Source organism: Cinclus cinclus, chromosome 1, assembly GCF_963662255.1.
Source record: "Cinclus cinclus chromosome 1, bCinCin1.1, whole genome shotgun sequence".
Taxonomy (NCBI): domain Eukaryota; kingdom Metazoa; phylum Chordata; class Aves; order Passeriformes; family Cinclidae; genus Cinclus; species Cinclus cinclus.
In genome coordinates, this window is record NC_085046.1 from 65,596,451 (window position 1) to 65,614,573 (window position 18,123).

General features: G+C 44.4%; 1 protein-coding gene across 1 annotated transcript; it reads left to right on the forward strand.

Moving 5' to 3' along the window:
* The first annotated feature begins 3,113 nt into the window (after window positions 1-3,113).
* Window positions 3,114-7,917, forward strand: GCM2 (glial cells missing transcription factor 2). Its single transcript, XM_062498987.1, has 5 exons — window positions 3,114-3,155; window positions 4,459-4,711; window positions 5,064-5,176; window positions 6,681-6,806; window positions 7,036-7,917. The coding sequence occupies exons 1-5, from the start codon at window positions 3,114-3,116 to the stop codon at window positions 7,915-7,917; spliced, it is 1,416 nt and encodes a 471-aa protein (XP_062354971.1).
* Window positions 7,918-18,123: the final 10,206 nt, after the last annotated feature.

An 18,123-nucleotide genomic window follows, 5' to 3' on the forward strand; every position in this document is an offset into this window, starting at 1 on the left:
ATAGTGCCAGAAGATAAAACACAATTGCAGATTAAATGCAGCTGGTTTGCTAAGTATCTAGAGAGCGACCTTTATAAACAATATCTCAGACTTTAAAAACACAAAAGCAAAAATTACTCATGAATCCTAATACTAGAACTGTATTTTGCTGGAGCATTTAAAGTACATCTAGAAAGCCTACATCATTTCATTAATGGGACTAATAGAAGTTCATCCCCTCCTTCCACTATCAGATTAAAAAAAAAACCCCAAACAACCTAACCCTTTAAATCAGGCAGTAAGTGGGGCCATAAATTTGGCTGCTATACCAAAAGCAATAAAAGAAAGTAAGCATTTTTTCCCCGCAATACATTAAAAAAATATTTTGTTTCTGTGTGGCCAACAAGCCATCCTCTAGTTTTTGCTTCCTTGGAGTTCTTTTTCTGATGGAAACAACCTTAAATCACATTAATAACTTGTATATAGTGTCATACTCATCTTTGCTACCAGCCCTTGCTCAACAAACAAGCTCTTCCCTTCTTGAAGATCACTTTTAAGGTAGAGCTGAATACATTTCAGCAGCAGTGAAACATTCTCGAATTCATTCTTGTCTAGCTCCTATAGAAACACAGAGTTCTGCGCATCATTAGCCTGCTACCCTCCGAGCTGGTTGTTAGGATAGTTGAGATTATTTGTGGCACTCGCCTTTCTCAGTGCTTTGTCCAGCTGGTTAAAGAGCGATTCACTGTATTTCTGGGGAGGTTCTACTTCCTTCTCTTGAAGTAGATCGTGTATTTTTTGAAACCCCTTCCCTTTAAAGGCATCAATGAGCAGTGATTCGAGCTGTACAGGGAGGGGAAGGAAACAAATAGTGAATAAAATAAGCAGGCATTGAAACTGTAGCAGCAGTAATTATGATAAAATAGTTACAATGTTATGTTTAAAGCTGCCAGTTTCTGTTTATTTGTTTTACATTATTTGTTTCTCTACTTTCATTTTATTACTTGGTCTGAAGTGAAACATCAGTCTTAATGAGACTTAAAACAGTCTCTCTTAAAAGAGACAGAACCCTTGAAACTGAGTGATCTTAAAAGATACCGAGTAAGGAAATAGAAACTGGTTATACTAAATTGCATAAGTCCCACAACTATTACAATAATTTCTTCCCAATTACTAAAGAAAAGATTCAGAGAACTGCTGCACTTCCCACATTAAATAAAGTTACTAGGAGTTCTGGATCACGCCGTTTCCATGTAAGAAATGCGCCTTTCAATAAATAAATATATATAAATAACAATTAGTAAGATAAGGAAAAGGATACACCGAAAATACCCTTACATAGTTTTCTGCTCTGTCTGCCATATTGCCCCTCAGATCTCTATTTCGTTCTTCACTTTTTTCTTCCTTTAAAAATAAAAGAAAACCACCGAAAATTAAAAAACCTTCTTTCCCCATCCCGCCCCAAAGAAAGAAAACCCAGCCGACCAAACCAAATCCAAACACTTTTTCTGGCCCAAAGCTGAAGAGCACTTACTCCCAAGGAATCCCCCGTCTCCCAAAACGCTGGTTTTCCTTCTTGCATCACCTAAGCTGCAAACCCCCCCCACCATTGCCTCGCCGCCGGAGGTTTCTGGCAGCCGCGGGGAGTCCCGCGGGTGTCCCAGGAGGGAGCACGGAGTGTCCCCTCTCCATGGCCGCTGCCGGGTCCCCGCCGCTCACCTGAGCCATGGCACAGGGGGAGAAAGCGCAGGAGCTGCTTCACACCCTCCCCACGGCCGGGACCCGCTGCTGCTGCTGGACACACCCGCGTTTAGGGTGGAGGAAGACCCTCGCCGCCTTTCTCACAGCCCCAAGCGCTCTCCTTTCCTCAGCAAACCCTCACTGTATACCACAGGAGTGGGAAGAAAAAAAAAATAAAAGCAAGAAAGGAGACAAAGCATCCCGGTTGCTCCCGCTGTAAAAAGCCGCAGCTGTGCGGCGCCGGGGACGGGGCCCCCCCGCAGCCCGACCCCGGCTCTGCAGCACCGCCCGACCCCGGCCGAGCACAGCGGGGCGAGAGCGGAGCCCGGAGCCTTCCGGGGGGCTGCTCTCAGCCGAGATGTGCCACAGCCGGCGTGTGCTGCTGCCGGGGGGGCTTTATTGTGCTCAGCTGAGGGTAAAGTTCAGTAAATTTTGGACCAGAGTAGATGGAAGCGGCTGAGAAAAATGCTTGCGAACAGGTGGGATCGTTTAAAGGGTGATAGCAGCGCTCGGAGTTCAACGCCTCGGTCTCTATGCCGTTGCGGATAATTGTTATCTTTCTGTTTTTCACACCAAAAATCAATCTCCCTCCTCCACACCACCATCCCCCCCCCCCCCCCCCCCCCAAAAAAAAAAAGGCAAAAAAAAAAAAAAAACAACCAAAGAAAAAGGAAAACAAACTCACGAAAACCAAACCAACCAAAAAATCGCACCAAATTTAAGACGTCTTCGGCTATTTCTCTCGAAAAGAAAAAGGTAACAAAAAACGTGAAACTGTTCAATAAGTTAAAATGTGCCTATCAACACAACAGCATCAACACCAACTTTACATTTCAAACCAGGTACTACAGAGCCCAGCGCGAAAGGGAAGCCTGCCAAATAACGCCGATTTGGTTTACATCCAAAGTGCGGGTTATTCAGCATCTTTGCCTCCCTCCGAAGGCTTTTTACAAGCTGCGGCAGCTCCGAGCTATGTTCAAAACCCAAGATCATGAGCAGCCCGGTGGGGCAGAGACAGGTTCCCCGGCTCCCCATCACCCCTCCAATCACCCCGGCCACTCGCGGGAGCGGGAGGCAGGGCCCCGCGGCTGTCGGGTTAGATTGCCAAACCCCGCTCAAACTTGCCGAGGTGACGGCCCCAGTGCTGGGGGGTGGATTCGTGCACAAGCCTTGTGTCTGTCCCCCGCCACACACCTTCAGGTGAGGGCAGCGAAACCCGCCTGTGGCGTGCAGGGGGAGCGCAGCTCCTGCCCACCCAGGGGCCGCGGTGGGCTTCGGTGATGGTGCTGCTGTTCCGCCTACGGGACCGGCTGAGAGCTTCCCCCCCCCCACACCTCGGCGACGCCCCGACGGCATAAAAAACCGGGAGCCGCCACCTACGGCTACTCTCTGCCATGAAGCTCACCTGGGACATCAACGACCCCAAGCTGCCGCAGGTAACGGGGGACCGGGAGGTGCTGGGGAAAGTCTCCGTCCAGCTCCAGCGTGGAGCTGGGGAACAGCGGAACGAACCTTACTCCAAGCAAAGTTTTGTTTTACGTCTGCTTTATTTCTCTTATGCCTCTTCACCCTTTTTTGTTCTGTTTTGTAGCCTTCATAAAGGGAATTGTAATAAGAGTATGGATTTGAGACACAGCTTTGCCTAGCTGGATATGAACTCCTCAAACACCCTGTAGCTACATTTGGACAGTTTCCTTCTCCCTCCTTCCCCTCCTCCTTGTTCAAGAAACATTGAATAGGAGCTTGAATTGACTGTTTACTATCATGATCCAAGTTATCTAATTATTTCTTTCGTTTATTAATGTAACACTTTCATGGCATTGAGCACTCCACTCTTGCCTAGTTGTGAGTTTCAAATGCATTTTTTAATTTGCGACTTTTTTCATCTTAGAGTTTATTTAAGTTTACAGAGCCCATGCTGTTATGTCTTAATGAATGTCTTAGTGTTGTAAATGCTAGCAGTTTCCCTCTGTTTGCTAGGATTGCTCTGACATGTGGTACATACATATGTTAAATACATATTGCATTATAAATATTTGCAGTTTAAAATCTTCTTTCATAGTTATGGTAACTACATTTGAGAAAGGAACTCCAGAAAGCCACGACATCCAAAATGAATGCTCTTTGTTGAAATGTTCTTTGTTTGTGGCACATATACTTCCACATACAGTGGAAATACATTTATAATGACAAACATTTTTATCTCTATTCTTTGGGAAAGGCCTTATTCAAATCGTATTAGGTACATCTTAAGAAGCCATTCCATAGCTAAAATTTCTAGTTTCCTGCCTGCAGGTGCACGGTCCCACAACAAGCAGAACTTAAGAGCAGTCATGATGAGGATGGCTTGTGTCCTGTCTGGCCACACTGATAGTAGACTAGTCAGTAAATTCCGGGAGTAAGGCTGATGTCTTATAGCTGGCAACTTCACTGTGAAAATGTATACGTGTCAGCAGACCGTGCTGCAATGAATCACAATGCAAAAGAAGAAAGGAGCCTGACTTTCTTTTCAGATATGGAATCTCAGACTGCCCTAGCCCTTTTAGAGAGCACTTCTGAGGAAGTTATTCTTTTAATATGTCTTTTTCTGCTGCTTGGCTGCCCATAGAAAATGCCTTTTTTTTTTTTTTTTTTTTTTTCTCCTCCCGTCCTGTGTTTTATAACCAGGCAAAAATACCAGGTTGTAATATACTAATAACATTCTCTTGCTCTTCTCCGCGCTGCCTTGCCCTGCTGCAGGAGCCCAAGCACTTCGACGCCTTCCAGGAGTGGCCCGATGGCTACGTGCGGCTCATCTACTCGAGCGAGGAGAAGAACGCGCAGCGGCACCTCAGCGGCTGGGCCATGCGCAACACCAACAACCACAACTGCCAGATCCTCAAGAAGTCCTGCCTGGGCGTGGTGGTGTGTGCCCGGAGCTGCGCCCTGCCCGGCGGGGCCAGGCTGCAGCTCCGCCCCGCCATATGCGACAAGGCTCGGCAGAAGCAACAAAGTGAGGGACCCCCTTTCTTTCGTCTGGGCTTGATTTCCAAACCGGAGTCACTCTTACTTGCGCGCAGACTAAGGCGTAATTGCGACGAGTGGTTAATTCCAAATTTCATCGATGTCTGTTTCAAATACTTAAGGGGATATGGATTTAAATCCTTTAAATTACTAGCATTTATACCTAGTGGGCAGTTCTAGCTCGTATCATTTAGCTATGCTTAGTAGTCTACGTTGCACTGTCTAATACGTTTTAATCTAAATTTTGGACAAGTCTAAGCATGTTGCTCTTGAGCTCTTTTACTCTCAGGCGGCATCCTTGTCCTTAACCAATCTCTTCAGTAGTTTCTGTCTGTTCACAGAGAAAGCCTGTCCCAACTGCAATTCTGCCCTCGAGCTGATTCCTTGCCGAGGACACAGTGGCTATCCGGTCACAAACTTCTGGAGACTTGATGGCAAAGCAATATTTTTCCAGGTAGAAAGCAGCCGTATGTATTTGTGTGCACTATATAAATTATACCTGTATATAAAATAATACCTGTAAAGAGAGAGATTTCTTCCTCCTTGCACCCCTTTTTTATTTAACACAGACCATGATGAGTATGATGGAAGTCTAGTCCATGACTTAATTTCTCTTTAGCATGAACATGATAAGAACAAATAAAACGATAACACTTGGCTGTCTCTTTAAAAGCAGTACTTATGGGTTGGCAATATTAAATTTTAACTACAGTATCATTGATGGCTAAAATTCTCCTATTTACAGAATGCAAATACGAACAGAAATGTTGTCTTGCACCCTGGTGCATATGACAACTGGATCTCTCCAATGTTTATTTCCAAATACTTATTTGCTACTAAAGTAAATAAGAAAAAAGGGCTTACTTAATTTACATGAGTTGAAACATGAAAATTCTACTTCCCGTGAAACTAGCTTTTCAATTTTGAATGATTTAAAATCTTGACAGGAAAAAAAGAGATGAATCTTTTTCAGAGATTCAGAGATTTTTTTCAGAGATTTCAGAAAGAGCTGAAATCTGAAATTTCATCTTGATTTTTCTTTTCCTTTAGCAACATTAGAACAAAAAGTAAACGAAAAGTTTTTGTTCTATGAGATGACATTTTCTCCTGGATAATTTTTTTCCCCTGACTCATACAGCAGTGAATTCTGTTCTCCAGTCAGTAAATGGGAAAAACCTGGTTGTTTGGCCAGATTCCCTCCTATATTATTCAAATGTTCTCTTACAGACACATGAAACTGGAAGATTTTACTATCAAAAAAGTTGATAAACACTTGCTCAGAAGTTAATTTCTGCTTGAGAAGGGACAGTGTTCGAAAAGCAATTTTGTATTTTGTACTTTGTATTAGGGACTGTACATAGATCTTTCCAGACAAATGAGTAAGGAAATGTAGTGTCCATGACTTCATTGTATATCAGTGTAATTTTGGTTGCCTAGATCTGCGTACCCACAGATGTTTCAGTAACAGAGCATCTTCAGATGGTTTTCCAGGATATAATTTTCAGTCCTGTTCAAGAAGGTGTATTGCTTTAAGAGAATATTTGTCATCCTGTGGCATGAAACCCCTTGAAAGTCTATTTATACTATTTATGCATGTGCTTATAAAGCAGAACTGAGATGCTTGATTGCAGAAAACCAACCAAATGAGGTTTTTTTCCACTTGGTTCTAATTATCTATTCCTGAATGTCACAAACTTACGTAGCACTTTTTCTCCTTCATAAGCTCTGCAGTTCCCACTGACTGCTCCCTCACTTTTTCCTTCTATCTACATCCAAATAATGATTTCTTCTATTTATTTATTTTCACAATTTATTTGTCCTTGTTTAGTTTCTCCTAGCTTTTTTCTCATGCCAAAACACAGAGCATGCTGTGACTACCTCCTGAAATACTTACAGCATTTTCTCTTACCTTAGTGCCTTCCAGGTTCACATCTAATTCTCATTTAATCTTGATTTAGGCTAAAGGAGTCCATGACCACCCCCGGCCAGAGAGTAAACTGGAGGCAGAGGCAAGAAGAAGTGCAATTAAGAAGCAAATGTCCTCTTATCACAACTCCCAAAAAAAGAGATCTCTAAACTCAGAGGTAAGTCAAACTCATTAGTGAAATTAAAAGGTGACATAGATGAAGACTTTTCTTTGTCAATTAAAGAGGTGTGATAAGCATGCACTGGGGATACCAGGGCAAAACAAAGCTTTACACCATGCTACATCTGTTGATTTGGGGCTGAAACTAGCAACAGTACAAGTATTGAGATATATGTATGTGGGCAGTATTGATTCCTGTGTCTTAAATAGCTACTTCTCCTTGTCAGGCAGGAAGGTACCATGACAGCAGTGGTTACACCAATAACCTACAGAACTTTCACTGCATGGATGGCCCAGAAAGAGTCGGTATCTTCACAGAAACCAATTTTTCAATTCCGGCCCCGTCTTACCCTTCACTGCAGAACGTAGACCTCTACAAGGCACCTTATGACTCAGCCAGCTTCCAAGAGGACCAGCTGTCACCATACCCCAAATGCCCAAATCCAAGGATCTACATGCCCATGCCATGCAGTTACGAGTTTGGAGTCCCTACCTTTATAAGCTCGAGTCCTTACTCAACATTTTACAAAGATCTGACCAGTCCTGCCATTGATGCAGACCCCCTCAGTCTGAACGGGTCTCACTACAATGCTGTGACCACCCATGATAAGAGCTTTGATAACCCTGGCAGGCATTACGGACTGAAACCAGCATGGGGGAAAACCGGCAGCGGGGACCCGAGTGACTGCGGGCAGATGGCAACAAGCGCTTCCCACCCTTGCTACGGCGGGGACTATCCCTGCAGGTACAGCCCCAGCCCCGCTCCCATGGCCCCGCCGCTGCAGACAGTCATCACCACCACCACCAAGGTGTCCTACCAGGCCTACAAGCCACCTGCACTGAAATACAGCGACAACATCTGCGATGTGAAAAACCTCCAGAGCTACACCCATGTGGCAGAAAATGTCTCGGGTGCCATCTATTCAGGGATGAAGATTCAGGAAGACTTTGGGATGATAAAGTCAGCGTTGCTCTACCAGCATGATTCCATCCCCACAAAATCCAAACCAGCTGAGAGCATGGAGAGCTATCGGTATGGGCTCCCTCTGGGGAACAGCTTTGCTGAGCATGAAGGCCAGGCCCTAAGGTTTGAGAGTGCTGAATATTGACTAAACAGGGCCTAAATAACAAACACCTGCAAATGGGAGAACAGATTATTGGGCTATGTGAGTGCTAAGCCAAGTGGTTTGGGATTTGAGGGGATGTAATGAAACGGAACATCAAGACAGCTTTTTCCCAGAATGACCTTTCTTGGTCTGTGAGCTGAGTGAATTATACTTTGCAACTAATTTCAGAGAAACCCCATAGAATCTCTAAAATGGCACAAGGAACTGAGCCCAAAACACACCTGGGAGACAGTAATATGGAGGCACAGCTCCTCTGGAAGTCAACAGCCTTCTCTGACAGCAAGAGCAATCCACTTATAGGTACAACTCCTGTCAAATGCCTCAAGCTTTGAGAGAAATGCAAGAAAGAAAAGATTGATCAGGTAATGGGAAAAAAATGAAGGAAGATGGCTATAGAGTATAGTCAACTGAAGAAAATGGCAGGGAAAGAAAGAAATAAAAGAAATGAGAAAGCAAGACAATTTGCAGAATAATTCACCTGCCATGATCCTTTTGATGAATGGGAAGATCAGCTAAGTTTCTCTGAAATGAGAAATGAAAAACCTGAAACCTAAGAAATGAAAAATGCTAAATTCATGTTGCTTTTTGATCCCCTGTATCAAGAGTAGAGACTACCCAGCCTTTCTATGTAAGAAGGACAGCCCAGCACAGCCACACCAGGAACTGATGCCCTGTAACACTCAGGAAGGCTCAGGCAGCCCCCACCAAGCCTGCTCATCATCACATGGCTGCCGGAGTTAACTTATGTGGTCCTGAAAATCATTTGCAGTGAAACTGGTTTTTGTTTAAAGGGGCCTTGCAAGCTGGTTAGACCAATTGTTATTGGTGCAGAATTCTCTTTACCCGTGAATATGACTCGACCTGTCTGAGAATGCAATATCCCAGCTGCTTAGTACAGGTCAGTGTTGAATGAACCTTTCCTAGCTGCCTCTCTGCACTCTATCTCCATCAAGTCTTTCTCCCTCTTCCAAGGGACTTCTGGTCATTTTTCTCTCTGTAATCATAGCTCCCCATGACAGCATTGCTTCAGAAATTAAAAAAAAGAGCCAACAGAGAGGTTGCAAAACAAAATCTCCAAACTAAGCTAAGCGAAGAAAACATAAGGAAATACATTTCCAAACATAAGGAAATACATTTCCAAATTCATCCCTAAACTAACTAATTCTTAATCAATCTGGAAAAAAGAAAGCAGAGCAATGCTGGTTTAAAACTAAAGATATATTGAAAGCTGCCTAGTACTGGAGAATAGAACCTTCACCCAAAATGTGTGTTCCAAGCAAGGGAGCTAAGTAGACACAGGGCATTGATCAGGGTAAAAAAAAAAAATCTTCTGATTACATTATTATTAAGTTACAAAGTACCTTTAACTTTTTGAACACTTTTTTTTTTACCTCTGTCTTAGGTATATTTTTGCTACGTTTTGAGAAGCAGCATATTATCATAGTCCTTCAATAAATGTGAAATCACAGTTAAAAGCAAGGCACCATGTAAACGTGAGCAGTTGGCTAGTTAGATTTATAAGGTTCTATGCACTGAAACCATCATTAAACTGGTAAACAAATTGTATTTTCAAAGCACAGTATACAAATATGAGGTTTAAAAACAGTTCTTTCTGATGTATATTTTCTTTATTTTATAGTTTTATGAAAAACGAGTTCAGTCTGAGATGTGAAACTGAGCCCACAGGAATTTAGTAAATTGCATCCTATTTCAGCAGTGACTTGTTCAGCATTTTAAAAATTCAAGCCAGACAAAGATGGAATTGACAAAAAGACTAAATTCATTTACCTGTAGCAAGCTTACCTTGTCTTTTAGCTCTAGTGTATTTGCTGTATATCTCCCCTGGCTTTTGTTAAACTCTTATGGTAATTCTTCTACCAAGTGTTTTGAATTACTAATAAGAAGAGATTCAGGTGAACAACACCAATTTGATAATTAGCCCACATACTAACCTTTAAAAAGGTGGTTTGTGAGTTATTACCCAGAGAGAGTGACACAAAATTTTGGCGTTTAGGAATATATAACTCTATGCCTGTTTACAGAACTGGGATTTCTCAGCTGTATGCCAAATCATATTGAGGCATTTGACATGTAGACTAAAAATCAAACCTTACAGCCTTATAAGTTTAAAGGGGGAAAAAGTATAAGAGGGGAATAAGGCTAAACAAAATGACTAAAAAAGCTAAAACGATTCACTCCAGATGTAAAAAACAAGGGAAATAGTAAAGCTGTAAATTGCTCTATTTTATAGTGACTTTAGAGGAGTTAGACAACCACAGCTCAAGCACAAGTTATTAAAATGCTACACACTATTAAAACACAAGCTGTGGGGGCTGCATGCTGTTTGCATTACTGGTATAGAACTTGCCATTGTAGTTGTATGTCTAAATCATTATGCTATCCAATTAAACATAGCCTTTAAAGCAGAACTTTGTACACCATTATAGCTAATGCAGCCAATTGTGTTAAGATGCTACTTTTAGGGTGTGAATTTATTTATAATAAACATGACAGCTGTTTAAGCACAGTGGAAAGCTATGGTAGTGATTACCTTGCTGTATCATCTGAACAGTACAACAAATAAAACCACTCTAAAGGTTATTGCAGTCTTTCTTCACCTTGATTCCTCTCATGTGCAAGTGTCTGGGATGAGATTAGCTGTATGTTACCTTTTACAGATAAAAGGTCAGACGGGAAAAAATTTAGAGATGTAGACAGTTTTTCTCTTCAAAATACATAAATGTAAAGGCAGTGGGAGCTTCTGTAACAACAACAACAACAGAAAAAAAGCTGAAATTGAAATCCTCATTGTAGGTTTATGCAGCTGCAGTATTGACTTTAAAAGCACGTTCCTCAGGCAAAGCATCATCCTGACTAAGCACCTTCTCTTCCATTAATCATCCCTTTCAAGTGTGGTTTCTGGTCCTGCATTGAGCACCTGAGAGGAGCCCTTCACCAGCCTGTACCCTCTACTCTGACAGACATCTTCATCTAACAAATTCCAGTTGTTTTGTCAAAATCACAGAGGGAGCGGAGGAGAAGGTGCTTTCAAATCTCAGTCTCCTGTGGCTCTGGCTTCAAATGGGTTACAAGGGCCCTACTGAGGTAAAGCACCATCTGTCCCCATGCTGAGGATGTCCTTTGTACCAAAACAGCAGCCTCACAATGGAAAAGGTTAAAAGCCTAAATGTTGAATGGAAGCCTCCCAGAGACAAGAGGCCCTGTGACAATGTTTTTCAGTCGTGTACCCACGAAATGCAGCCATGTGTCACACGCCTGACATTCAAATACCTGTGGGCACCACTTCGTGGTCACGTCTCCTCGTAGGGGGCAGACAGAGCCTGGTACACTTGCTCCATGACCACATGTATTTACCCCATCCTGCTAAAGACGTCATGTGCGAGTTCAAGCAACTTACCTAGCCCTCGCCCCTCTTCTGGAACCAGGTCATCTCTGGGCTTTTCAAATGTGCTAAATGCTACAACCAAGGCATGCAGGAACTTGGCTCTTTTGAGCTTATTCAGCCTGAAGTAGGAAATCTCTTATTTGAGGGTACAACCCATCACCTTAAAGACAGAGACAAGCTTTTCTCCGAGTTCTGTGAGTGGAAACCAGCAGTGTAACAGAGTTGAATATTTGAGACTTTTTCCTCCCTGGGGGTTTTCTGGGATTTCTTCTGGATTTTAATGTCTTTTTGGGGGAAAGCTATCTAATATAACTGAGACAGCTTTCACCAAAGTAGATCATGTTTCCTGAGAGACATCATTTCGTAGGATGTGTAGCTCTAGGGGTGCATTTAGGAAAGTTCATGTCATTCCCACCCTTATCAGTAGAAGTCACATGCAGACAAAATGGGTAGAACTGAGGCATTTTGTGTTGGAGTGGTTCCTCTCAACACATATGGCAAAAAGTTAGTCCAGGCCTGTTAAAATCCCTCTGCCTGAGAAATAACAAGAGTGGTGTACGGTGGTTATCCATGCCTGGATTACTGCCTTTGGTGTTCTAGCTGCCTAAAGTTAAGTATCTGTCACTCACAAGCAAAGGGAAGGTGAACCAGATAGCGTTTATGTAGTGCTACACCTGGGATTGTGCAAAATGGAGAGTGCAGCACCCCTCCAGGCTTGCAAGAGTCCACAGGAGACATGAAGATCAGTGGGACAACACAGGTGCAAGTAAGTATCACAGGGAAACGTTGCTAGTTTGGCTCAACCTTATTCAAGCAAACAGAAAAATGAAGTTTACACAATCCCTATAAGCTTCAATACGCATGCTGGTACTTGTGGTGTTTGGGAGAAGGTAGTTTCAGGTATATTGGCTGGCACTTGAGCATAGCATCAACACCTTTAAGGACCAGAACCAAATGAGGTTCTTTCAACAGAAAATTACCTTGTGTTGTTTTGTAAAATAATCAGGGAAACAGGTGCATAAGGATGTTCTCAGAGGTGCTTTAGCAGGGCTCACAAACATCCTGGCTCTCTTTGTTCCATCCTATTGCCTTTCCTTCAGCTTCCTGGTTCATAGCAAGAGCACAGGACAGCATCTCTGTCCTGTCTTTATGACAAAATGAAGTGTTAAGTGACTGGCTTACAGTGCTAGTACTGCAACTCCACACAATGTTGCAGTCTGGCTCGATCACTGGCACATCCTGTCTACAGCCTTTTGTCTTCAAGTGTGTGAAATATTGGGGACCATTACAAAAAGCACCAACAATTGACAGACACAAGATCCTGGTAAGAGAATTTAGAATTAAATGTTTCTCTTGTGCAAAACTAATACAGAAATTATTTATACATAAACACCTTGCTTGTGCCAGATCTCTTGTAAGTGACTGTAATTAGACTGGAAATGCCCCACAGGCAACCAAGAGCATTTTAATCTTGTTCAGCAACATGGACAGTGGGATTGAATGTACCCTCAGCGTGGTTGATGATGACACCGAGCTGTGTGGGGCTGTCAGCATGCTGGAGGGGAGGGATGGCATCCAGAAGGACCAACAGGCTGGAGGGATGGGACAGTGCAAACCTCATGGAGTTTAACAAGGCCAAGTACAAGGTCTTGCATGTGAGTCAGGACAATCCTGAGAACAAATACAGGCTGGGGGAGAATGGGTTGAAAGCAGTCCTGAGGAGAAGGACTTGGGGCTGTTGGTTGCTCAGTATGACCCAGCAGTGTGTGCCTGCAGCCCAGGAATCCAAATGTGTCCTGGGCTGCATCCAAAGCAGCATGGCCAGCAGGCCGAGGGAGGTGATTCTGCCCCTCTGCCCTGCTCTGGTGAGACCTCACCTGCAGTGCTGCATCCAGCTCCATGCTCCCAACCATAAGAAGGACATGGACCTGCTGGAGCAAGTCCAGAGGAGGCCACAAAGATGCTCAGAGGGCTGGAGCACCACTCCTATGAGAAAGCTGGGCTTGTTCAGCCTGGAGAAAAAAAGTTCTGGACTGACCTTGTAGCATCCTTCCAGTACCCAATGGGAGCCTTCAAGAGAGCCAGAGAAGGACTTTTTACATGAGTATGTAGGGATAGGACAAGGGGTAATGGCTGTACTGTGAGACAGGGTGGGTTTAGATTAGATATTAGGCAGAAATTCTCAACTGCGAGGGTGGTGAGACACTGGAACAGGTTGTCTAGAAAAGCTATGGATGACCTGGAAGTGTTTGAGGTCAGGTTTGGATCAGGCTCTAAGACAGGCTCTGGTCTAGTGGAAAGTGTCCCTGACGACATCAGGGAGGATGGAACTAGATGACTTTTAACATTCCTTCCAGCCCAAACGATTCTGTGATCTTATGAAACTGAGTGGCAGCAGCAGAAGAAGAGGAGGGAGCCCATCACTGGGAAAGGACAGTCATAGGACATGGCTAAACTGTAGAGAGAGGGAAGGACATAAGGACAGGGAGGGGACAAAATTTCCACTGACAGTGGAGAGGTGTTTTCTCGTACCTAAGGTAGGGATATATCCATGTAGTAGAGATCAAACATATTCTTAGAGGTTAATGTATGGTTAAATTCTTTGCTATGTACAGTCATCTCCTGCTGAATCTCTGCCTGAATTCTGCTGTGTGGGTTATGGCACTTCCTTCTCATGCCCAGGTCTCACCTTTGAACTTTATTTTAGCTGGCAGTCACCGCTGACGTTTTGTTTCAGTAAAGGAAACAGGTTTATTTTGTTTCAGAAAATATAATGTTGTTTTCTTGTACTTTCATTTCAGCAAGCTATGTGCAAGTGGTCAAATCCTTTGAATTCCAGAAAACCGATTCCCATAGCCCCACGTTCCACCCAGTTGACTTGAGGTATAATCAATTAATCTGTCAACAGTTCTTAAACCATCACAAAGTTACCACGCCAATTAATGAGGAACAGGGAGGGGAGAGAAAAAAAGGTAAAATGAAGACAGCTTCCCATTTTTGCTCAGCAAGCCTGAGCTGCCAGCAGATAGGAATCTGAATTTCTAGAACATTTTCTGCCTTTCCCTCCATGGTGCTTCTAGTAGTTATTGTGTTGAAATGATCTCTTCTTTTTCTTTCTCCTCACTCTCAAAAACATTAAAAAATAGGAAGCTCAAGCAAATGTTGAGAATTGAAGATTAAAATGAGACTTCCCTGCCAAAAGCATCTCTGAATCAGACACTAAATCTGCCATTTTTATTAACTGTGCCTTCTGTACACCTTGGAGCAATGCAAGATTGCAAAGGACCAAGGAGAAAGTTCATTATTATTTTTGTAATAGAAATACATATATTTTATAATGCATAGAGCACTCAAAGTTTCCCCCCACATCAGTGTCAGCAACATGTATTTTAATAAATTTACAATAAATAATTTTAAAAAATGCTAGGGGGAAGAAATCCCTCAGGTTTCACTACAGCTGTGAATATTACAGGTGGGAATTTCTGTACAAATCCTAAGTACACTGTGGCTTAGCTGGTAGCTTTATTTCATATGATCATAGAATGGTTTGGATTGGAAGGGGACCTTGTAGTTCCAAACTAGTTCCAATCCTTTTGCCATGGGCAGGGACACATTCCACTAGACCAGGATGCTCAGAGTCCCATTCTATCTGGCTTTGAACTCCTCCAGGGATGGGGCATCCCCAAGTTCCCTGGGCAACCTGTTTCTGTGCCTCACCAGCATCACAGTAAAGATTTTTTTCCCCTAATACCTAATCTCCCTCAATCTGAAGCCGTTTCCCTTTTTCCATGCTCTTGTAAGTAGACTCTATCCATCTTCCCTGAAAGTTCCCTTTAGGTATTGTAAAGCTGCTCTAAGGTCAGCCTGGAGCCTTCTCTTCTCCCGGCTGAGCTCCAACTCTCCAGCCTCAGCACCTCACAAGAGAGGTGCTCCAGCCGTCTGAGCATCACGGAGCATCCAGCTCTGGACTCGCTCCACACACCCATGTCCTTCCTGGGCTGGGGACCCCAGAGCTGGATGCAGCAGTACAGGTGGGGTCTCACCAGAACCCCAAATATATATTCAGTGTATCATCACTATTAGCAGTAAGTATAATATATAATCACATATATAGTAACTATAATATACAATTATAATAAAAATAATGATTATAATAACTGCCTAAAGACGATCTCGCGTATCGTGGGGCCACCTTCAGGGAAGAGGTGACGCGACTCCCGCCGCCAGGCTCAGCTCCCGTTGCGCACCCCTCCCTTTCCAAAGGGCTGGTGTCGCGGCTCTGCACAGCGCTGCTGATCTTACCCACGGCCTCCCCGCTCCCCCTGGGCTCCCCTGGCAGCCCTGCCCTCAGGAGGGCCGGGGGGGCGGTGCCGGCGGCGGGGCCCGCCCCAGCCCCTGCCCCAGCCCCAGCCCGGGCCCGGCCCCGCGCCCGTCGCCCCGGTGACGGGGCAGAGCGGCCCGGCCGAGGGAGGCGGCGGGCGGGCCGGGGGTCGGCGGCACCGGGCTGGCTCCGCCTGCAGCGCCGCGGTGAGTGCGGGGCAGCGCGTATGGCGGCGAGTCGGGCTGGGCCGGGCCGGGCCGGGGAGCGCCCGTGTCCCAGGGGCTCGGCCTCTCTGGGGTCCTCCCAGCATGGAGGAGGTGCTGGTTTGGGCTGCTGCGGGAGCGTTCGGAGCTCCGTTACGGAGAGGGGGGGCTGCTGCCGGTGCCCAGCGCGGTTCGGGGGGCTCGGGTGCTGGCGGGGTGAGCTCTCGGCTGTGCGGAGGGAGCAGCTCCGCTGCCGGGCTGGGCTCTGGGTGCGGCAGCGCCGCGTGTGTGCGGACCCTGCGGGCACAGGGAGCCTGCGGGCACGGGGACCCTGCCTGCTTTGCCTTGGGTGGGGCAGAGCCGGGCCTTGGCGGCCTGAGAGGTCGGAGGTTGGTGAGAGGAGGTGAAGTTTTGTTTAGGAGAAGCGGGGTGAAACTCGCAGGCCGGGCGGTGCCGAGCTCCGTAGCCTGAGTGAGCGGCGGGAGCGCCGTGCTGCCCTTGGCGCTGTGAGCGCTGAGGAAGGAGCCTGGGCACTCCTGGGAGGCGACCGAATGTCACCAGGTGGAACTGAAATGGAAACAAACATTTGTTTCCATTCTCGAGACTGAGAGGCGATCTCATTTGTGCGTATAATTATCTCAAAGGCAGGTGCCAAGAGGATGGTGCCGGCGTCTTTTCAGTGGTGCCCGGCGACAGGGTGAGCAATGGCCATAAACTAAACCCCAAGAAGTTCCAGCTCAACATGAAGAAGAATCTCTTTACGCTGAGGGTGGCAGAGGACTGGAACAGGCTGCCCAGGGAGGTTGTGGAGTCTTCCTCTCTGGAGACATTCCAAATCCTCCTGGACGTGTTCCTGTGTCACCTGCTCTAGGTTACCCTGCCTTGGCAGGGGTGTGGATTAGATGGTCTCCAGAGGTGCCTTCCAACCATAACGATACTGTGTTTTATTGAAACTTACAGTGGTGCAGAAGCTGAAAGATGAGTGGTTCTGGACACTGCCCAAAACTGGAGACTTGAAATTCCAGCAGCACTGGAACTTCAACTAACATTTCATTGTTATCCTGAAACTTGCTGTAGTGCATTGTGAGAAGGGGTTTCATGGGGGTGGGAAGAGGTAGTCTTGCTGGCATGGTGGTAATCTGCTGAAAAAGTTGGTGTGAGTAATTTTGGTTTGAAACCAGAGCTAGTTTGAAACAAAACAAAATAATATTTAGAGCCAAAACAAAATAATATTTAGAGCAAACTGGAGTTCTTGATTTTGATATGCCCCATCCTGAATGCCTGATACACACAACTGGAACAATTTATTTGATTTTTAAAGGGACTTTTTAAAAAAAAAAGTAATTTAAGGCAGTCTGTTTCACAGCACCAGTATTTATTGTCAACATTACTACTGACTTCTTTCTTGCAGCTTGTAGTCCAGCTTTTAAATAACTGCTGGTCTTTGATTAGAGTAGTGGATTTGAGGTTAATCTCAAGAACTCGATCCACCTGTTGTGGGACTTGATTACTGGCAGCTTTGGTAATACACAGTCACTACCAAGAAGGTTCTAGCAAAATTTGTTTGTTGTTTTGTTTTTGGTTTTTTTGTTTTTTTGTTTTTGTTCTTTTTTGACTTTTAAAATCTGTATCAGCATACATTCTGTGCTTTGCAATACTGCCATTTCTGATCATTGAGAACAGTACTGTGCCATGCAAACAGTTTTCATGATTTCCTCAGTTACTGTAAACAGGTTGGTAAAATTTGGTTGTGGGTGTTCTGCTTCTCTGCATGGGAGGTCTTATTGGGTCATATATCTTAGTTTCTATTTATTTGAGAGTGGTTTGTTTAGGATGCAGATGTAGAGCTCTTGGTAAAGCCTAGTATTTGTATATAAGAAATGTAGGTGATTTGCTGCTATTCATTACATTTTGAAATGTAATTCAGACATCTAAAATAATATAAAATTGCTGCTAGTGCTTAAAACGCCATTAATACAGTAAAAGTGATGATTTGTTCCAATTCTCTGGTACTTGTTGAGATTCCCTAAATTTACACAAATTTTAGGTTCTGTCAAGATACTGTATTTTGTCCTCTATTTGTCCCTGGCTTTAATCTTTTTTTAATCCTGTGTAAAGAGATTATGGGCAGTATGTCATGAGGAGTATCGAACAAGCTGTTGCTTAGACAAGCATTTCTCTTGTCTATTTGGTAGCTGTTATGACAATTTCACATTTTAGAGCTTTGCATCACTGAGAAAATAATGAGCATTAGTATG